This window comes from Calidris pugnax, unplaced genomic scaffold (assembly GCF_001431845.1).
Source record: "Calidris pugnax isolate Ruff unplaced genomic scaffold, ASM143184v1 scaffold102, whole genome shotgun sequence".
NCBI classification, from domain to species: Eukaryota; Metazoa; Chordata; class Aves; order Charadriiformes; family Scolopacidae; genus Calidris; species Calidris pugnax.
The window spans coordinates 2,383,471-2,401,975 of record NW_015090846.1 but is presented as its reverse complement, the minus strand read 5'-3'; the positions used below and the strand labels follow the sequence as shown (position 1 = coordinate 2,401,975).

The window sequence follows — 18,505 nt, the reverse complement described above, 5'->3', positions numbered from 1 at the left end:
GGGGGGGGGGTCCGGGCCGGGATGGAGGCCGGGGAGGGCCGCGGTCACGCCGCCGCTGCCCAAATGCCGGCCCATGGCGTAGGCAGTAATTTTTTAAACAATAATAAGCTTTCACGGAATTGTCAGAGTTGGAAGGGACCTTCTAGAGATCATCCAGTCCAACTCCACTGCCAAAGCAGGGCTGCCCAGAGCACATCACTCAGGAGCATCCAGGTGGGGCTTGAAGATCTCCAGAGAAGGGGACTCCACACCCTCCCTGGGCAGCCTCTGCCAGGGCTCTGCCACCCTCACCCCAAAGAAGTTCTTCTTCAGATTGGAGTGGAACTTCCCATGTTCCAGCTTGTGCCCGTTGCCCCTCGTCCTGTCACTGGGAACCACTGAAAAGAGTCCAGCTCCATCCTCCCTCAACCCACCTTTTAGATCCTTGTCAGCATTGATAAGTTTCCCCTCAGCCTTCTCTTCTCCAGGATAAAGAGCCCCAGCTCTCTCAGCCTTTCCTCATCAGGGAGGTGCTTGCATCAATAAATAAAGTGCTGCGGGCAGGGAGCTGGGATGTTGCAGGTAGTATCCCTAGAGCCAGCGAGAGACCCCAGGGCCATTTACCACAGAGACATGCCACCCTCACCCCAAAGAAGTTCTTCTTCAGATTGGAGTGGAACTTCCCATGTTCCAGCTTGTGCCCGTTGCCCCTCGTCCTGTCACTGGGAACCACTGAAAAGAGTCCAGCTCCATCCTCCCTCAACCCACCCTTTAGATCCTTGTCAGCATTGATAAGTTTCCCCTCAGCCTTCTCTTCTCCAGGATAAAGAGTCCCAGCTCTCTCAGCCTTTCCTCATCAGGAAGGTGCTTGCATCAATAAATAAAGTGCTGTGGGCAGGGAGCTGGGATGTTGCAGGTAGTATCCCTAGAGCCAGCGAGAGAGCCCAGGGCCATTTACCACAGAGACAGAACACCAGGAGCCCTCAGGACCTCCAGAATCAGAGGGAGATAATCCTTCTTTCCCTTCTTTTTTTTTTTTTTTACATAAGAGGAGGAAAGCTGAAGAGCATGCGGAGCAGCAGCCCAAAGAGTGAGTGCTTCAGGCATCGTACATGTGCCTGAGTATTTCTTTTCAGAGGTGTATCTGAGAAGCACAGAGCTCTACTTTCAAAACAGCTGCGCTCTGCCAGACTAAATTTTGGGTGAAATAAGATGCATGCTGCCACTGGTCCTCGGAGATAGCAACAGACTTGCATAGGTGACAGCACCAGACCCATTTTCACAGAGCTAATTTCTTAGTTTAAAAAACAAATAAGCTTTTCCTACACTATAAAGATTAAAGACCGCTTTAAGACCATTAAATGTAATTAAATCTGTACTTACCAGGGCTGAAATCTGGTTTGATGACGTCGATCCAAAAGATATTGAAGCAGCAATAGGACCCGAAGCATCAAAAATTGCCAGAAGAAATCTCGGACTTGAAACAGGCCCATCCAAACTGTCTGTGGAGCAGGTGCTGGTTAAAGAAAAGGCTTCCGAAGGGTGAGTGACATTCCAGCAGCAAGGATGGCAGCGAGATTATCTTCTAATAACTGTGATTTGCAGGTGCACGGCGTAAGCTGACATCTCCCTGGGTCTGCTGACAGACAAACTGCTGAGTTCCCCCTGGTTCGCATTGACATGTGAACCTGGTGAACTCTCCCTGGAGCAGGGGTGTCACCAAACTGTCCTTTCTCTTTCAGGCTGACACGGGCTGTCGCCATGGACTGCGAGATGGTGGGAGTGGGACCCAAGGGGGAAGACAGCATTGTGGCTCGCGTCTCCCTCGTCAACCAGTTTGGAAAGTGCATTTATGACAAATATGTCAAGCCCACAGAGGAGGTGACCGATTACAGAACAGCTGTTAGTGGCATACGCCCTGAGAATATAAGTAAAGGTAGGAAGGGTTTTTTTTCTCCAAAAAATGTTCTTTAAGGAGGGAGAATTTAACAGGCTATCACAGAAGCCTCGTTGGCTGAGCTTGGATAAGTTTAGATTTGTTTGGGGAAATGGAAAACAAAATGTAGTTTTAAAACGTAATAAAAATTATGGGAAGAAGTACTTTTTACATAGTGGTCACTAATACCGTGGAGAAATTAACTTGTGGATTATGGTATGGGAATAATAGGAAGGATATTTCCTCCTAGTGCTGTGCTTTTGTAACAAGCGGAGGATTTAATGTACTCTACAAATTTATGCAACTGCAGTCCCAAGGATACAATCGCTTTCACAAAAAAAAATACAGTTATAACTGTAGGTTGCTTAGTTGCCTTACATGTCTAATGCAAAATGTTTCCTCCTGTGGTATTTTAAGGTGAAGATTTTAAAACAGTTCAGAAGGAGGTTGCTGAAATCTTGAATGGAAGGATTTTGGTTGGACACGCTTTACGCAATGATCTAAAGGTAGGTGGCTGCAGATTTGTTATTTTGAAGACCAGGCTCCAAAAATTTAAGATTGTTTACATTTCTAATACATCTCTCTGAACTCCTAGAAATGACAGCTTTGTCACTGTTACTTCAGTTTCTTGTCATTTCGTGGTGCACCAAGTGTAGCCCTAGTCACTTACCAACTTAAGTTCTTGCACTTCTAAATGCGGTTGCTAATAGCACTGAGCTCCTACTGAAGAGCCAGGAAATGAACAGAATGATGAAAAAACCCTGTTTGCACATTTTGATTAGTCCCCAGAGCTCAGTCTGCTCATCCTTTCCAGAGCCAGGTGCCATGTCATGCTGTACCAGCGCTGCAGGGAGTCTCCACAGGTGGTGCCTCCAGATTCATTTCTGTTTCTGACACAAAGTAGAACTTTGTGGCTCTTGGTCTGGTCCATTTGTGGTTTTGAACTCTCTCTTAAAACAGATGGGAGGAAACATCAAGAAGCTGTACATTCAGCTGCATGAAGTTTCATGCAACAGCACACTTTAGACTGGAACTGTAATCTCTTCTAGGTCCTATTTCTTGATCACCCTAAGAAGAAAATACGTGACACGCAAAGATACAAGCCTTTCAGACAGAGAGTCAAGGTAAGGGACTGACAGGAAATATAAGCAAATAAGATGTTACAGTTCTGCTCACAGTAAGGCTTATCATCTGAATGGTGTCTTTTCCATAGGGATGTAAAGACAGATGGCTTCAAGTTTCTGCTTAGACTAGAGGAGTAAAGGTTCAGATTATAGGGAGATATTTAAAGTTTCATAACTCAGGTGGTCTTTTTCACAGCAAAGCACGTTTAACAATAATTTTAGTGTTATGGTAATGCACAAAAAATCCTCTCAGCAGTGCATGCATAAATCTCATAATTCATTAAGTGTTCTTGCCAGTTCATCAGCAGAAGCCAAGATGTGCTACACTTAATTGAGGAATACACTTAAACCAATATTTTTTTTGTATGTATACATATATATACACACACCAAGTAGTGCAAGACAGCATGATTGTATTTTTTTTATTTCTAGGCTACACGGCCATCATTGAAACTGCTCTGTGAGAAACTGCTAAATGTTCAAGTGCAGACATCAGAGCACTGCTCGGTATGTATCTCCTCAGAACACACATTTTTGGGTAGATAACGAGGTACGACACATCAGCCCCAGGATCTGGGTTCAATCCAGAATGCTGTGGCTTCATTCTGGTCTTTCTGTGAATGTAGCAGGCCCTGCTTGGACACCAGCATGCAGTAAGACTGCCATCTAAACTTGCTTACTGTTACGTGTCTCCTACCACTTGGATTATTTCCTTATTTTCATAAGCTACTTTTGTACAAGTCAACTGTATTTTGTTTAAATATTAATTCTTGTTATTTTAAGATGCCCAGGGGAAAAAAAAAATAATTCAAGTATTGACTGCTTACCTTAAAAGCAGCATTTGCAGTGTTCTACTGTGGCAGGTTGGATGAAATAGTGTGAACACCTACTCCTGAATCTGAGCAGCTCCTTTCTTTTGGCAGACAGGGGGATCGAACAGGGGAATGAGCTGAAGAAGCAGGGGAAATACTAAGGGTATCCCCAAGATACCATATCAAGAGTTTTTTTCATTATGGCATTCCTAGTCACAATCAGAAGGAGAAGTGCATAGCCTGCTGGTGGCTCATGCACTCAGAGTACACATTCATCCCCTTCCACTAGGGCACAGAACTCAAATCTAGAGATTATGAAAAGTTAATTGAAAGGATGTATTAAAATGATAGCAGATTTAGCTGCTTCTCAACAATAATGTTCTAAAACCATGTCAGCTGTGTTTCATTAAGCCTCCTGTTTGCTCTATTCTTTTAGATTCAGGACGCACAAGCAGCTATGAGACTGTACACCCTGGAGAAAAAGAAATGGGAAGCTGCTGTTAAGAACAAACCTAACAACAAAAATCATAAAACTTGAATGGTTTTCATCAGCAGCATTTGCTGGTTTCATGTCACATTCCAGGAGAAAATTCAGAGAAGCCAGAACTGACAGCAGCTACTTCATAAAATCAATCAAAAGACAGTAATTCCTAACCTGGTACATGAGTGCTACGAGAATACTGCTCATCCCCCCTTTCTGGATGGTACCTAAGCCTAATGCCTGCTACTGTGTTTAAACAATACCTTAACAAATGCCTGGCATTTGTGAGGTACTTCATCAGTTCCATTTCTGCAACTTGACACATACACTGAAGAAAAAGCGTTTTTAAATTAATACAGATGAAGGAAGAAATAGTCATCGCTTTGCTGAAACTCCCAAGACTAAAATCTTTATTTCAGATATTTTCAAGTCAACAAAGTAAGGCACATTCTTAAATTGTTGCTGTTAGTCTCACAGTTGCGGTATCTAAATCAACAGAATATGTATTAATGGCCCAATATTAATCTTTCTGGTGAGAAAAATACTGAAATATTTCTGGGGGATCCAGGCTTTTATATCTGAACCAGCAGCATACGAGTCTTATTCTTATACAGGAAGACTTTCTTTACTCCTGCAGTTTCAGAAGCGCTGCATCCACAAGGGTCATTATCTCCTGGAGAGAAATGAGAATTGTCAAATAAATACAAGATTACCTTGTTGCTTCACTTATTTTTATATTCCTTTATTAATAAAAATGGTGTGTCTAACATAGGCCTTTAAAGTCAGTGGTGTTTTAAACAGATGTGGGGTCTGGTTCTTCAAAATCCAAAGCAAATGTAATTACCAGGCTGAATACTAATGCTGTGATTTAAATAATCTAAATGGTTACTGGAAGGTAACAAGGAATGGGTTTCAGAGGCTAAACCAAAACTGAAGAGCAAAGCTATAAGATTAACCAGTTCTATTGGTTTCATGAGAAAACTTGTATTTAATGGTTTCTTGACAGGAAGCCATTGCAGTATTAGTGTAACACATTAAATAGCCTGAGTAACTTTGCTGTTTCTGGTGTTTCAAATGTGTGTTTTTTTCAGTATGAATCCTTGTTGGAATTTAATATGTTAAGTCTTCAGGCAGGCAAGCTGTCACAAGGGTTTTGTTTGTTGGGTTTGTGTTTTTCTAAGAATGTCACTTATAAAGCAAAAATAATTGGATGTAATATATTTATGCTTTATTCCTATAAACTTTAACCTGTTTTGGTATGAAGAATGTAGTAAATTAATGCAATGCAATGTCGCAAGAGACCAGAACATAGTTTTTAAAAATTACAGCATAAAGTGTAAACAAACAAACCTTTCCATCTACTTGTTTCCAGTAATTAGAAATATTCTTCCAAGCTCACTCTTCACCTCACATACACGTAATTCTGTTAATTTCTGCAGTATGTAATTCCAGATATTTGAGAATGATAAAATCCATAAACAAAAATAACAAACCAAGCATCCACCCTTTATTATCACAGTGACTTCTACATACCGTGCGAGATGGAAAAGAGCTTTTTATTTCAGACAGCAGTTCTTCCATTTTCTGGAACCGCATATCCAGCACAACTTCATCTGCAATGCAAATGAACAGCATAATTTATGGTTATAACTACCAATGGTTTCAGCAGGAGCTGAAGGAGAGCAGGGAAGGGACAGATCTACACACACAGAAGGCAAGATGAGATGAAGTTACAAAATTACAACATCAGAGAGGCGGTTATAATTATTCAAGAAGTGGGATGAACTCTCAGTTCCAATTCATCCTCTGAGGTACATATTGAGTCTCCTGAGAGCAACTAACACGTCCCTGAGCAGCTGCTGTTAGGTTTTTACTGTCTTCTGGGGATGGGGGAGAGGAAGAGACTTGACAAACACCACCATCATCTCACCATACTGAAGCATCTCATTAATCAGCATACAGATATTTTCCACCACTTCCGGATGATCGAAGTGAAGGTGGTAGGCATATTTGATCAGGTTTATTCCATTGCCTTTTGGATCCATTATAAATCTCAAAGCTGGGATTTCTGAAAGGGAGACAAACCCTGCTGACCTAATTGGTAGCTGCAGACTGCATTATCTGCTTTCCAACCCCCTGCTCCAGGCTAGCACACGTGTAATATTTTTCCAGGAAGTCATGCTCATTATTTTCAGTCTTCCTAAAAGCTATTCTGAAGCACATCTGGGCACCAAGTAGAAGACCATATATGCAGCTGACACTGTCAGGCATGGCAGAAGTGCTATTTTAATATTTATTGTTTTCACATTGATTGAGCTTTACCCTTTTTACACAGTTGAAACAACCTCATCATAAAGTAAGTACCAAAACACACTCAGGTTGCTAATAGATGAGTACACAGTTGAAACAACCTCATCATAAAGTACCCAGACACACTCAGGTTACTAATAGATGACATTGTGCTGATCTAGTACTTCTCATAACACACGGTGGGCCCATGAAAAGAAAAAAAAAATAAACACACTCAGGTTGCTAATAGATGAGATTGTGCTGATCTAGTACTTCTCATAACACACGGTGGGCCCATGAAAAGAAAAAAAATGCACCCCCAGTTTCACTAATTCCTTTTCCAGTCCTGGAAGAAAGATTAACTCAGAAGAGCAGATGTCAGTCCCAATCCCCTTATAAAGTCCTGACCTAAAAAAATGCACCCCCAGTTTCACTAATTCCTTTTCCAGTCCTGGAAGAAAGATTAACTCAGAAGAGCAGATGTCAGTCCCAATCCCCTTATAAAGTCCTGACCTAAACAGAAACATCCACTTCTGAGCTCATTTGCAATTAATTAAAAAAAATTGCTGGATGTTACCAGATAGCCTTAGAAGGCTTGCTAATGCCAGGAAGGTGTTCTTCACCAGCACTGGTCTTTCTGGGTTCATCCTGAGCGCATCCAGCAGAAGCACTGTTATGGGCTCATAGTCATTTTCACTTAAACAACCTTTAAAAACAAACAAACAAAAAATGGGTTCATCCTGAGCGCATCCAGCAGAAGCGCTGTTATGGGCTCATAATCATCTTCACTTAAGCAACCTTTAAAAAAAAAACCAAACAAACAAAAACCACAACACAAGACCCCAGAACTTCAATATACTAAAAAGCTGTTAAAATACTCATCTACATTTCAACTTCTGCCTCTTATTTCTGAAGCAACTTTTAATTATGCAATAAAAGTTATAAAGAAAGCATGCAAAAACCTGCATTGCATTAAAAAAAGGTCAAATAAAGTCTTATCATGAGTTGATCAGGGGTCTAGGAGAAATTTCTGATATATTTACTGTGTCAGGATTCCCTTTCATTCTCCAAGCCAAAAGGAATGGAGAGTCCTGAATATTCAACCTATTCTACTGGTGGGTACTAGAAATGAGATTGCTTAAGGTGTTTTATGCCACTCTTTCCAGTGGAACAATGGCAGGGCAGTAGGTAAACACATGGCAATATTCTTGCACGAGGAAGAAATAAGCGAGTAGTATTGCAAGGATGTGTTCCTTAGTGCACATGGTATTGAAAGAGATACATGTTTTCTTTTTTAATCTGAAATATTGTTCGCCATTTACAAAGCAAGTGGCATAAAACCAAACCTCCCAACCCAGGCTGCACAACACGAATGCTGCGTTCAACGGAGTAACACAAATGGGATTCCTGGTCTTAAAGAGATAAGCCAGAGCTAATGCTCTGCACAACAGGGATCTTGTAGCTGCCCATCGTTACAGCACCCATCAGCAGCGTCTCGTTATATAATTGCTGTGGCTCGTCAAAAATAGCTTCATTATGGAGTGTTAGAGAGCAAGCGTAAGGAAGACTGGATAAGAGAGGATGCAAATTCCTAACTCTGCTGCCATCTGCAGAGCCTGCTAAGGCCCAGCAGCCTTTATCTCAGGGATCACCCCTCCGGACAGACGTGTTTGGAATATGAGTCTTCTAGGTGCAGAAGGGACAGGGAGACTGGGAAAACACACCTTGGAGTGACAGTGCCCATAGGGCTGAGCAAGCAGACTCTGCAACTTCTCCGTTCTGGAGGTGCTCCTGAAGGACCGCAGAGGTAACGGGGACAGCACTTTTCAGCACTGCTGGGTCCACATTATTCTCTGGATTACCATAACAAAAAGGAAAGGCATCAAGCAGTTATTTAATCAAGTAAAAATATCGCTTTTCAGCACTGCTGGGTCCACATTATTCTCTGGATTACCGTAACAAAAAGGAAAGGCATCAAGCAGTTATTTAATCAAGTAATGGCATAAGCACATTGTACATCAAATTCTATTAGTAAAACCTTAATGGGCGATGGTATTTGGAGTAATGCAACACTGTTTTAGTACGGACAGAGGGAAGAAACCTATAATGTATGAAAACAAATCACATTTTACAGGACTACTGAATAGTAACATTTATCGCAGAAAGCTTAACTTCTCCAGGAACTAGATCATCAAATTCTATTAGTAAAACCTTAATGGGTGATGGTATTTGGAGTAATGCAACACTATTTTAGTATGGACAGAGGGAAGAAACCTAAAATCTATGAAAACAAATCCCATTTTACAGGACTACTGAATAGTAACGTTTATCGCAGAAAGCTCAACTTCTCCAGGAACTAGGTGGAGTAATGCAACACTGTTTTAGTACGGACAGAGGGAAGAAACCTATAATGTATGAAAACAAATCACATTTTACAGGACTACTGAATAGTAACATTTATCGCAGAAAGCTTAACTTCTCCAGGAACTAGATTTTTTTTGCCATTTAAATTATACCTCCAAAAATAACCAGCCTTTTGACAGAATGCAGTCTGCAGGATGGATATTTAGCTGGTCACATAAATCAAGTGGGTGGTTTGTTGCACAGAAGGAATAAAACACACCCAATGCAATTGTGCGCATTCTGTGCTTTCAGCCTGCCTTGATGATCAGAATACCACACCCCTGTATCACAACACATCACAGAAACAAAACCCCTAAAAAGCTCCCAGCATGGCCTCATGAGAAGGGGTCAAGCCATCACCCATGACCCTCCAGCACCGTGAGGATGACACTGGTTTAGTTCTAAGGCAATGGGAAGAGTACACTTGCACCTCGTCAATCACATTTCTTTTGGAAAAGCAAGTCTCTAGGAGATGTCCAACTCACGATTTACCCCAGTGCTGCCAAGAGAAGTGTGATGCAAAGAAATAAGATGCTATTAATTCCAAATCCTATTCTGATACCTAATCTAATATGCTGTTTGCATTGCACTCCCTCTGCTAGAAGCAGAGCAAAACTACATGACTGGCAAACCGGAAACTGCGTGCACCCTTTGATTTCTGACAGTCTTCATAAGCTACATCATGGCCTAAACACATAAGATTTGACTTTGACACCTTATCACAAAAAGGGTTCTAAAAAGTCTGCATTAGTTTTTAGTTTTCTCTCATTATACTCCAGACCACTTGAAGTTATTCTAGTAGCGCTGTGGAGATGTCTCTCCAGAATGGGAGAAAAAAAAACCCACTCCCAGGAATGTCTGAATGCAATTAGGCACAATACCTGCTGCCTTTCAGTCCTACGAGCACAATACTTGCTGTGTTTAACTTACCGCTCGCAGCCAAGCTCCAGAGAACTCCACAGCAAGAGAGGCAGATCTGTTCGTTATGAAGAAAACTTCTTAAAATTGACAGAAGGTCTGGAATTGCTCCAGCTTTCCTGAGATTCTCTGCAGCAACTTCTGACAAACAGGAAAAAGAAATTCTATAGAATCTGTGATTTTTGTCCCACTCACTGTTCTCGCAGCAGACAGTGCTACTAACCATGTTTAAACAGTGATCACAAACCAGTAACATGATACCATCAGCTGGACAAAAGAAAACAAGAGAACAGACCAAATTCTTTAACAAGGTGCACTTAAGTATAGTGTACTGAGCACAACTGACCCTTTCAAATGGCTGTTTGCCCATCCTTTTCCTGACAGATCTGAAATGTACAGAGCAGAGAAAGACCTGGGAGGGTAGAACAGTACTATTTTTCAAATGCAATTTAGCAATTTGAGTTACCTCAGCTTAAGAATTAAGTAATATTGTTTAAAAATAGTTTGGTCTTAGATGGTAAGTTTATTTGTACATGACACTTTGTACTTTTTTTTATTTTAAGATTATCCCCTTGCTGCTAAATCCTCCTGTAACAATTTATAAAAAGTGTTCTGATGACTGTCAAACTCACACTGAAAACGAGTAAAGATTTCAATAAATATCTAGCCATTACAATGTCAGGAGAAAAAAAAAAAAAACAAAGTAGAGAAATTAGGCAGAATGGTTTCAATTCACAATGGCACAGACAAAAATAGAATCCAGGTTCTATGCCCTCATTTTCCCAAGCACTACTATCTGCACAGTTTGTACTGGTTTCCAAAACAAAATGAAGTACAGGATCACTCCAACACATACAATTCTGTAAGTACCTGAATCCTCAGCAGCATATCTTATACTTTTAGGAGTGTTATCTTAGCAATATTTAGTCAATCTTATCAATATTACCCCTACAAAGCTAATACTTACAGACATACATATCTCTCAGTGAAGTCAAGAGCTCTGCATTATATCTTGGATTAGATTACAAAAGCAGAAAAATAAGAATATTCCCCCAAAATGAACAATGTGACCCACCACTTGCTGAAATGATCATCAATAATGTGCAGACCAATGAAAGTAACTCCTCGTTTTCAGAGTGTTTTCTCACTGTCTCTAACAGAGAGCTGGTCACATTCTCATCCAGGGCCACCATCACATCCTGTTCTAGAGCTGTCAAAAGTAAACAATGGAACAAAACAAAGATTTCAGTGGCTTTGAATGAAGTCTGAACCCCCTGCTGTCATTTCTCCACATAATATATCCAAAAGTTAGTTTTAGTTTTCTTTTTCTGAAACACAATTCTTACTATTGTCAAGCTTGTATCATTATCAGGTGTTATTGGGGTAAAATGCCAAGAAAATGACAGCAAGAACCACACAATAGACCAAAAACACTTCTATGGTTTGAAAATCAAATACCAGAACACTGAGAGTCTCTTATTTGCACACTCTAGTAACACTCTACATAACATGAAAACAACCTCTGTAGCTTAAGATCCACAGCCTGTATTTAAAATTAACACTAACATAGAATTCATGTATGCCAGTCCTGAAGAAAGGCCATGAGAACTCACACTCTTATTAAACCTGGTTAAATTCCTCTACTACTTTAAATCTGTCCCCTAAAATCACCACTGAATCCATTTCAAACCTCACCTGCTACATCTAACTTCACAAGAAATAGGCTGTATTACCCGGTGGAAGTTGGAAGCCTCATGACTGTACCTTGACTAAGAATTTCAAGCAATAAACTGCAACCATCTACTTGTAACTTGAGAGAATCCACATGAGTCTTCATGGCAAAAGCGATCAACTCTGTGACCGTTAGCAGGTAGGGCAAGGCTGAGGGGAAAAGAAATGATTTGAGACAACATCCAGCTACACAGTTTAGAATGCCTATACTCCAGAAGACAAGAGTTCCAGTTTCAAATAAATTTGAGTCCCTACAGGCGATGGGATACAGCTGAACAACATTCTTGAATCCAAGAGAACAAAGTGCAAGTATAGACGGAACAATACGATGTGAATTTTGTACTCTCTGTGGGAAATGCCTCTTATTAAAGACAGCTGGTAGCACAGCATCTTCCTCATTACAGAAAGAGCAGAATAAATAAATTAATAAATTAGTGCCTTACCACTTTTATCTCTTACAAAGCTGGCAAGGAGCTGAATGGCTTTATCCTGTGCTTCTTCTACCTCCCAGAAAGCCTGCATGAATTCTACATAAACCAAGAAAATTCTTCTAACCATTTGATACAAACACAAAAAGCACTCACATTTTCTGTTTAGTGAAGGATGCAAATTCATATAAATTAAAATAATCTCATTTGTGATTGTTGAAAAGAGAAAAAATCTTCCCCTAGTGCATTAAACATTTAAATATTACAAAGCATTATGATTCACCTCTATAATACATAATTGGCATTATGTATTTTGGGCACCTGATAGAGTATTAAATCAGAGCAGGGCTAGGGACTTTAAATGCATTATTCCAATAGCCTTTCCAGATGAAGAGAACATCTTCTTTACTTAGAAGGAAAATAACAAAGCAGGTCCTCTGTTGGATAAATTGGCAAACACATTAGAATGTTGATAAAGTCAGCAGGGCTCCCCAACTTTCTGAAGGATGACCTCTGACCCCATTTAACTTGTGCAGTAGATATGGCTGGTTTATCTTACAAGGTTATAGAAAAGGTTGTAGAGTGAAATCCTTCCACCAAGTAGCATCCCCTTTCATTTCAAGTAAAACAAACGTCCAATAATTCATTGTCATGCAGAATATATGCTGATTAGAAAACCCATGGGTTTATTTCCTATGAAAATCATCATTGGATTTATCTTATTTTCCTTATTACCTAAAGCACTTTCGATTCCTCCCTCAAGAAGCATATCTATTATTCTAGGACACAAAGACTTTTTCAGTTTTACTGAAGAGGCACCAGCAACAGTCAGGCATTCCCTAATAAATGGAACATCAGTCAGCTCCCTAGAATTACAAGAGACAAAAGCAGTACCAATAAGTGTGAACTGGTAAGTTACAAAAGAAAAATTCTACAGGCTTTGCTTCATTTGGATATATAAAGCTAATAATGCTTCTTTGAAGACTGGGTTATTTTTGACAGAACTTAAACAATTATTTCAAAACAGCTAATGAAATAACTTACATTGAACAAGCCATGCTCAGGTTTCAAGTTAATGGCTTGTAAAATTGTGTATAACATGATTTTATAATCTTCCAAAAAAGACATCTATACATATCAGAATGCCCAATTCTGAATGAACACCAAACCTTTGACTTTTTTAATAACCCAATTTGTCAAGGCAGTAAGATAAGCAACCTTGACTCAATCTCTTTCAAACAGTAGCTGACACTCCTATCTTTGTGAAGGTAGGTGGGGTTTAGGACAAAAAATAAAGGGAAAGCATCCAAAACTCACTTTGTTGTGGGTCTCATGCTCGGCTGAATCTGTAGCATCATACATAAAACTGGAAATAAAGGCAAAGAGCTATAATCTCCATGTTGTGTTAGTGTCAGAACTCCCTCAAGACGGCTGGTATCTTGTCTAATGTCCTGCAGTAATGAAGTTATCTCTTCTGCCTGTAAAGTAACAGTAGAGCTTTCACACACGTTTAGAGATACCCTAGTGGGCCAATGACATTTTAAATGTATAATAAAACATTATTACATACTTTCAGAACAAAGCAGGTCGTCATGTCCAGTAGAATACAACCCAGAGACCAGATGTCAGATTTCTCAGTAAAAGAAAACCCAAATGTTTCTGGAGCCATCCAAGCCTTGCTACCTGTTGAAATAAGAATCATGTGGTAATGTTGCTGACACTGTACTACACACAGTTTTCCCTGCACATGCATGAACTACAGGCAATTGTTTTATGTCTAAAAATACTTTAGAGATATTCTGCATAGATTAGACATTTTTACTGGTGATATGCTACAAAAGACTAAGCAGCACACTATAACTAAAGAACAATTTCTTAAGTTGTTATTGTATATCAGACGTATCTATAGTTGGCAATTGTAAACACAATTAATGCTGCAGGCAACTGCCTATGAAAATGCTTTTTATACTACAGAAGACAAATAGCATGATGCAGAGAAAGAGGAGGGAAGATCATTTTTTCTTGTTTGGCTGATTTTTCTCCGAGGACTAAAATATTCACCATAAGTGAATCTCTTAAAAATAAAGTAAAAAAAAAACCCAAGTAAAACAAATATCTACTTTCTTCCACTCTTATTTTCCATTTCATCTCATCTGTCATAAGCGTTTCTGTACTGAAGTCACTAAGCTTGAAGGATGCTTCACCAGTCACAAGTATGTTTGATGGCTTGAGATTTCTGCAACACAAATATTTTCTGTCAGCCTGGGAAGTCAGAGTCAAATACAATATAACTACAGGGTCCCAGCCTCTACACATCAGGAGGTTTGGGGTTTTGGGTGGGAGGGTAGATAGGTGGTAAGGGGTTTGGGGTTTTTTATTTGTTTATGGGTTTTGATTTTTTAATATACAAGTGATAATCAGCCAAAATACATTTATTTTCTTGTTTTACTATGAAATGCTTTAAACATTGTGACTGACAAATTTATCTGAACATTACTATGAAATGCTTTAAACATTGTGACTGTGACAAATTTATCTAAACGTGGAATGCAACGGTTGTCTCTTGCTTTAGATACACAAAGTACATCTTGTCTGCCACAGCCACCAAAACGTAAGCATTAACAGACTCAGTCAACATTCTAATATTAAAATAAGTATTAGAATTTTAGCAAATTCAAGAAAACGGAGAGAACATCTTGCTCAAATGGATAATTCTAGAAAACACTCAAGAAATAGATGATTTTAGAAGTCACAGAAAATGAATCTATATATGAAGTCCAGAATTTCTACCTCCTACTTGCCCTTTTGGAACAGTAAAATTCACTGTCTGCGAGCAGCTGGGCTGAACCAACAGTCACCGCAATGAACAATGACCTATCAGACAAAGAGAACAGGATTTCTACTCACCTGTGGAAAATATTTTGTTTGTGTATATAAAACAAAGCATCCACCATCTGTCCCAGGAACTTCATAATCACCTGTTGAGGGGAATATACATAAAAGTGGAACATAAACAGAGTAACTTCCAAATATCTTTTGGAAGATAGCTTCCAAAAGCGCCCTTCAGTAAAACATTGTGCTTTGAAGATTTTGGGGAGGACTTTGAGAAAGAGGGAATACAAGGGAAGAAATACAAAAGCAGTGAGACTCCAAATGCCTCTCATGTTTTTTACCATGTCTGTTATTTTTTCTGCCTTCTGCCTTTTTTCCTCGATTACAGATGAAAGGTCTCTTTGGCCCAAGTGCTGCATTACCAGGCAAAGGAACAGAGAAGATATCTGTAACAAAACATTACATCAAAATTGTCTAACTGTTTGCAGGTAATAACATATCCAGTAAGCAAGATAAAACAGAGCACTTGGCCAAACTGGTGGGTGTGATGTTCACCAGTAACGAGGTGTTCCAAGATTTCTCTCACAGAGGAGACGATATTTACATAATTTTATTAAAAATTAGGTAAATTTGTTGGGTTTTTTAACAAAACACAAAACATTATCAAGCATATTATCTGAAGCCACATGGGACAATTCAGGTCAGATATACATACACAAAATCAACACAAATTTTGCCTGAGCACTGAGTAAAATCTGCAAATAATAAAGTCAGGGCTTTCAGCTTCCTATAGTCTCCTATAAAAGAGTTGTCACACAGACACAAAAATCAGTATTGCACACAGATTCACACCACAATCCATGACTCAGCATGCAATACTGCCATATGATGGACTCCAATCCATACATCTTCACAGCTTTTCAGCATGTTTATTCAGGAGTTAAAGCAGCAGGTTTGTTTCAAATCTCACCTTATTATCCCAAGTTATAAACAATTCCTGGTAAGCACAGATGTTTGAATGATGAAGTTTTAGCAAATCTGTTGCCTGCATAGAATAAAAAAAAAAAATAGAGAGGGTTTTCTATAGCTTCACAGTCTTTCCTACTGAACAGGACTTTAAATAATATCCTAAGCCTGACTTGTTTACATCGCATCTCTGATCAAATCATTTCAATGTACAAGCTCTGTTATACATTTGCATGTACAAGTGTCAAGGTAAGGAAAATATTTCAGTAAGACTCTACTCAATGTAATGCTGCAACAGCCTTGTGAGATTCAAGGATATAAGCTGATCCTTAGGGAGATACATAAACAACCCTCTTCAGTTCCTAACATCCAAATCTGAAAGCACACCTTAGATTATGAAAGTCAAGATGATTTTTCTAGTGTAGCCATTATTTCCAGTTACCCTTATGCAAGCTTGAACCACAGAAAATATGACACTAGTGAGAGATGCTTATCTCCTTGACATTGGTTTCCATATAAGGCTCTAACAATTACCAATTGCTTTAACAAAATTGCTGATGATGTGAAACTTAAAAGGAATTCAACTTACTCTCCTATAGTTGTGTTTGTGCAGACACCAGAGAAAAACTAAGAGACAGCTGGCACAACTGCATTTATTCCATCAGACACATCAGCAGAAAAATTGAATCAAACTCTATCAGTAAAGCCAGTCTCAGTGCACAGAGAGGTCACCTCTCCTAAGCAGGATGAAGCATCTGCACAGACACTTATTCTCACTCATTTTCAACTGCAGATGTCATGCATACTGGACTCTGTGAAACTAATCCATCAGGTGTTCCTTTACATATTTTGTTGAAGCAAATCAGGCTATTTTAATAGTATTTCTGATGTTGCTTCTTACCCGAGGCATTGAAACAGGTTTGCACAAAAGTGTAAAGGGAGAAACTAGTCAAATCACACACATCAAAAAAACTCTGAAAAATTAATACATAATTAAATACGTAGAAATTGAATTATTAATAATAAACTGTAAACAGACCAAGGTTCTCCTTCAGCTTAAGGCCAAAAGGATGAGCTTTGCTCTTTGTCTTCAGCACAAAACAAACATGAATCCTGAAAAAAGACTATCCTCTGAGAACAGCTGTCCATTTGAATCTACATAATCAAATACAGGAACAATTAATACAAAATCCCAGCTTGAGTATATCTTGGCTATTTATTTAAGTTAATCCATGTAGATAAAAGACTTTGTTCTGTTAAGACTTTGGCCTTTGTAAGCAAAGTAGTAAAGAAAAAGTGCACTGATACCTCCTTCAAGGCCTCATTTGCTTGGCTTTCTTCAATGCATTCAACCTGCAACAAACAGAATACAAGGATGAGATGCCAATATAGAAACAGCCAGACTTTTAGCCAGAACAATCTTGCCAAGGTGACTGGAACCGCAAATTGTGCATGAATTGGCATAAGTTTTCAATGACAGCTCCAATGTCTAATGTTTGGAGCAGTCTTGCTGTTGGGAGACAGCCAAAACCAGAGCTTTGAATGAGTCTGCAACACCTGGCCAGCCTTTCTCCTGCCCTCTCAAAGCAGCAGTAAGCTAAGGTGAAAACACAGTGGCTAGATCTAAATAAGCTGCTCCTCTTTCCCTATTTCTAACCTCAATACTCTGATAAACTGATCTAAGTCTTCCGATATCCAAACAGCAGCATAGTAAGGTGTAAGCCTACTCTTACCCAGTGGACAAGCTGCCTAACACATTTGGTGTAAGCCTACTCTTACCCAGTGGACAAGTTGCCTAACACGTCTGTTACTGTCAGAAGGGCCCATGGAGATGAGAAACATACTAAAGGACTTTTGTTTTCCTAGCAACGACCTTCTCACCTGCTTTATTACATATTTCTTCTTTGCACCCTTTTCTGCTTTCAATGCAACCACCAGCATAGTGCCCAGCACTCCAGGCTGGAGCTCCTCCAGCACCTGCAGAGCAGAGGAGAAACTCTCAGCTTCAAGAAGCGGACCAACCAAGGCAGAAAATCCTTTCAAACCTGTTTCCCAGGCACCCTCCACACACCTCCAGTTCCCAGTGGCAAGACCACAGGCACCCCTCATTTGCACCCCAACTCTGCAGAGACACACAGGCCTTCTCTTCCCCTCCAGCACATTTCCCCTCGCTGAGGGGAACACCCACTGAGAAGAACACTCCCCAGGACCATCCACCCCCTAGCACTTCCCTCTGTGGGACCCTGTAGGCCCCTTCCTCAGAGCAGTTTACACCCTCACTGAGGCCACATACCCCCTCCAGTGCTATGCATCCCCCAGGGCCACCTACATACGACACCCAGAAATACCTACATCTCCTTCCCTAGACCACAAACCCCTCCCCAGGTCCACATTTCCCCCACAGCACTACCCACACCCCCTGAGGGGCCGCAGCCGTCCCCTTCCCACCAGGCAGGGCCTAGCCCTTGGGGCAGCACCTTGTATTTCTCCATGGCCGGACAGGGCCTGGCCTCACAGTAAGGCGGCAGGTGCGGAGAGACCCCTAGGCCCAGGGGTAGAGCGGCCTCTCAGCCATCGGCAGCGGGTGCAGGGCAGGGAAGAGGCAT

General features: G+C 40.2%; 2 protein-coding genes across 2 annotated transcripts; one reads left to right on the top strand and one right to left on the bottom strand.

Annotated features, from left to right (window-relative positions):
• The first annotated feature begins 1,027 nt into the window (after positions 1 to 1,027).
• REXO4 (REX4 homolog, 3'-5' exonuclease) lies at positions 1,028 to 5,548 on the top strand. The gene is made up of 7 exons (XM_014942762.1): positions 1,028 to 1,069; positions 1,366 to 1,521; positions 1,722 to 1,915; positions 2,333 to 2,421; positions 2,965 to 3,039; positions 3,472 to 3,546; positions 4,288 to 5,548. Exons 3-7 carry the CDS (start codon positions 1,741 to 1,743, stop codon positions 4,387 to 4,389), a joined length of 516 nt encoding a protein of 171 aa, XP_014798248.1. The 5' UTR covers positions 1,028 to 1,069; positions 1,366 to 1,521; positions 1,722 to 1,740; the 3' UTR covers positions 4,390 to 5,548.
• On the bottom strand, positions 4,715 to 18,503 carry STKLD1 (serine/threonine kinase-like domain containing 1). Its single transcript, XM_014942753.1, has 19 exons — positions 18,377 to 18,503; positions 17,781 to 17,876; positions 17,208 to 17,252; positions 15,904 to 15,978; positions 15,275 to 15,379; positions 15,009 to 15,079; positions 14,222 to 14,337; positions 13,672 to 13,784; positions 13,419 to 13,579; positions 12,837 to 12,967; positions 12,117 to 12,200; positions 11,707 to 11,823; positions 11,018 to 11,152; positions 9,955 to 10,083; positions 8,346 to 8,474; positions 7,199 to 7,327; positions 6,263 to 6,400; positions 5,866 to 5,945; positions 4,715 to 5,005 (listed from the first exon to the last, which is right to left on the bottom strand). Exons 1-19 carry the CDS (start codon positions 18,389 to 18,391, stop codon positions 4,958 to 4,960), a joined length of 1,917 nt encoding a protein of 638 aa, XP_014798239.1. The 5' UTR covers positions 18,392 to 18,503; the 3' UTR covers positions 4,715 to 4,957.
• Positions 18,504 to 18,505: the final 2 nt, after the last annotated feature.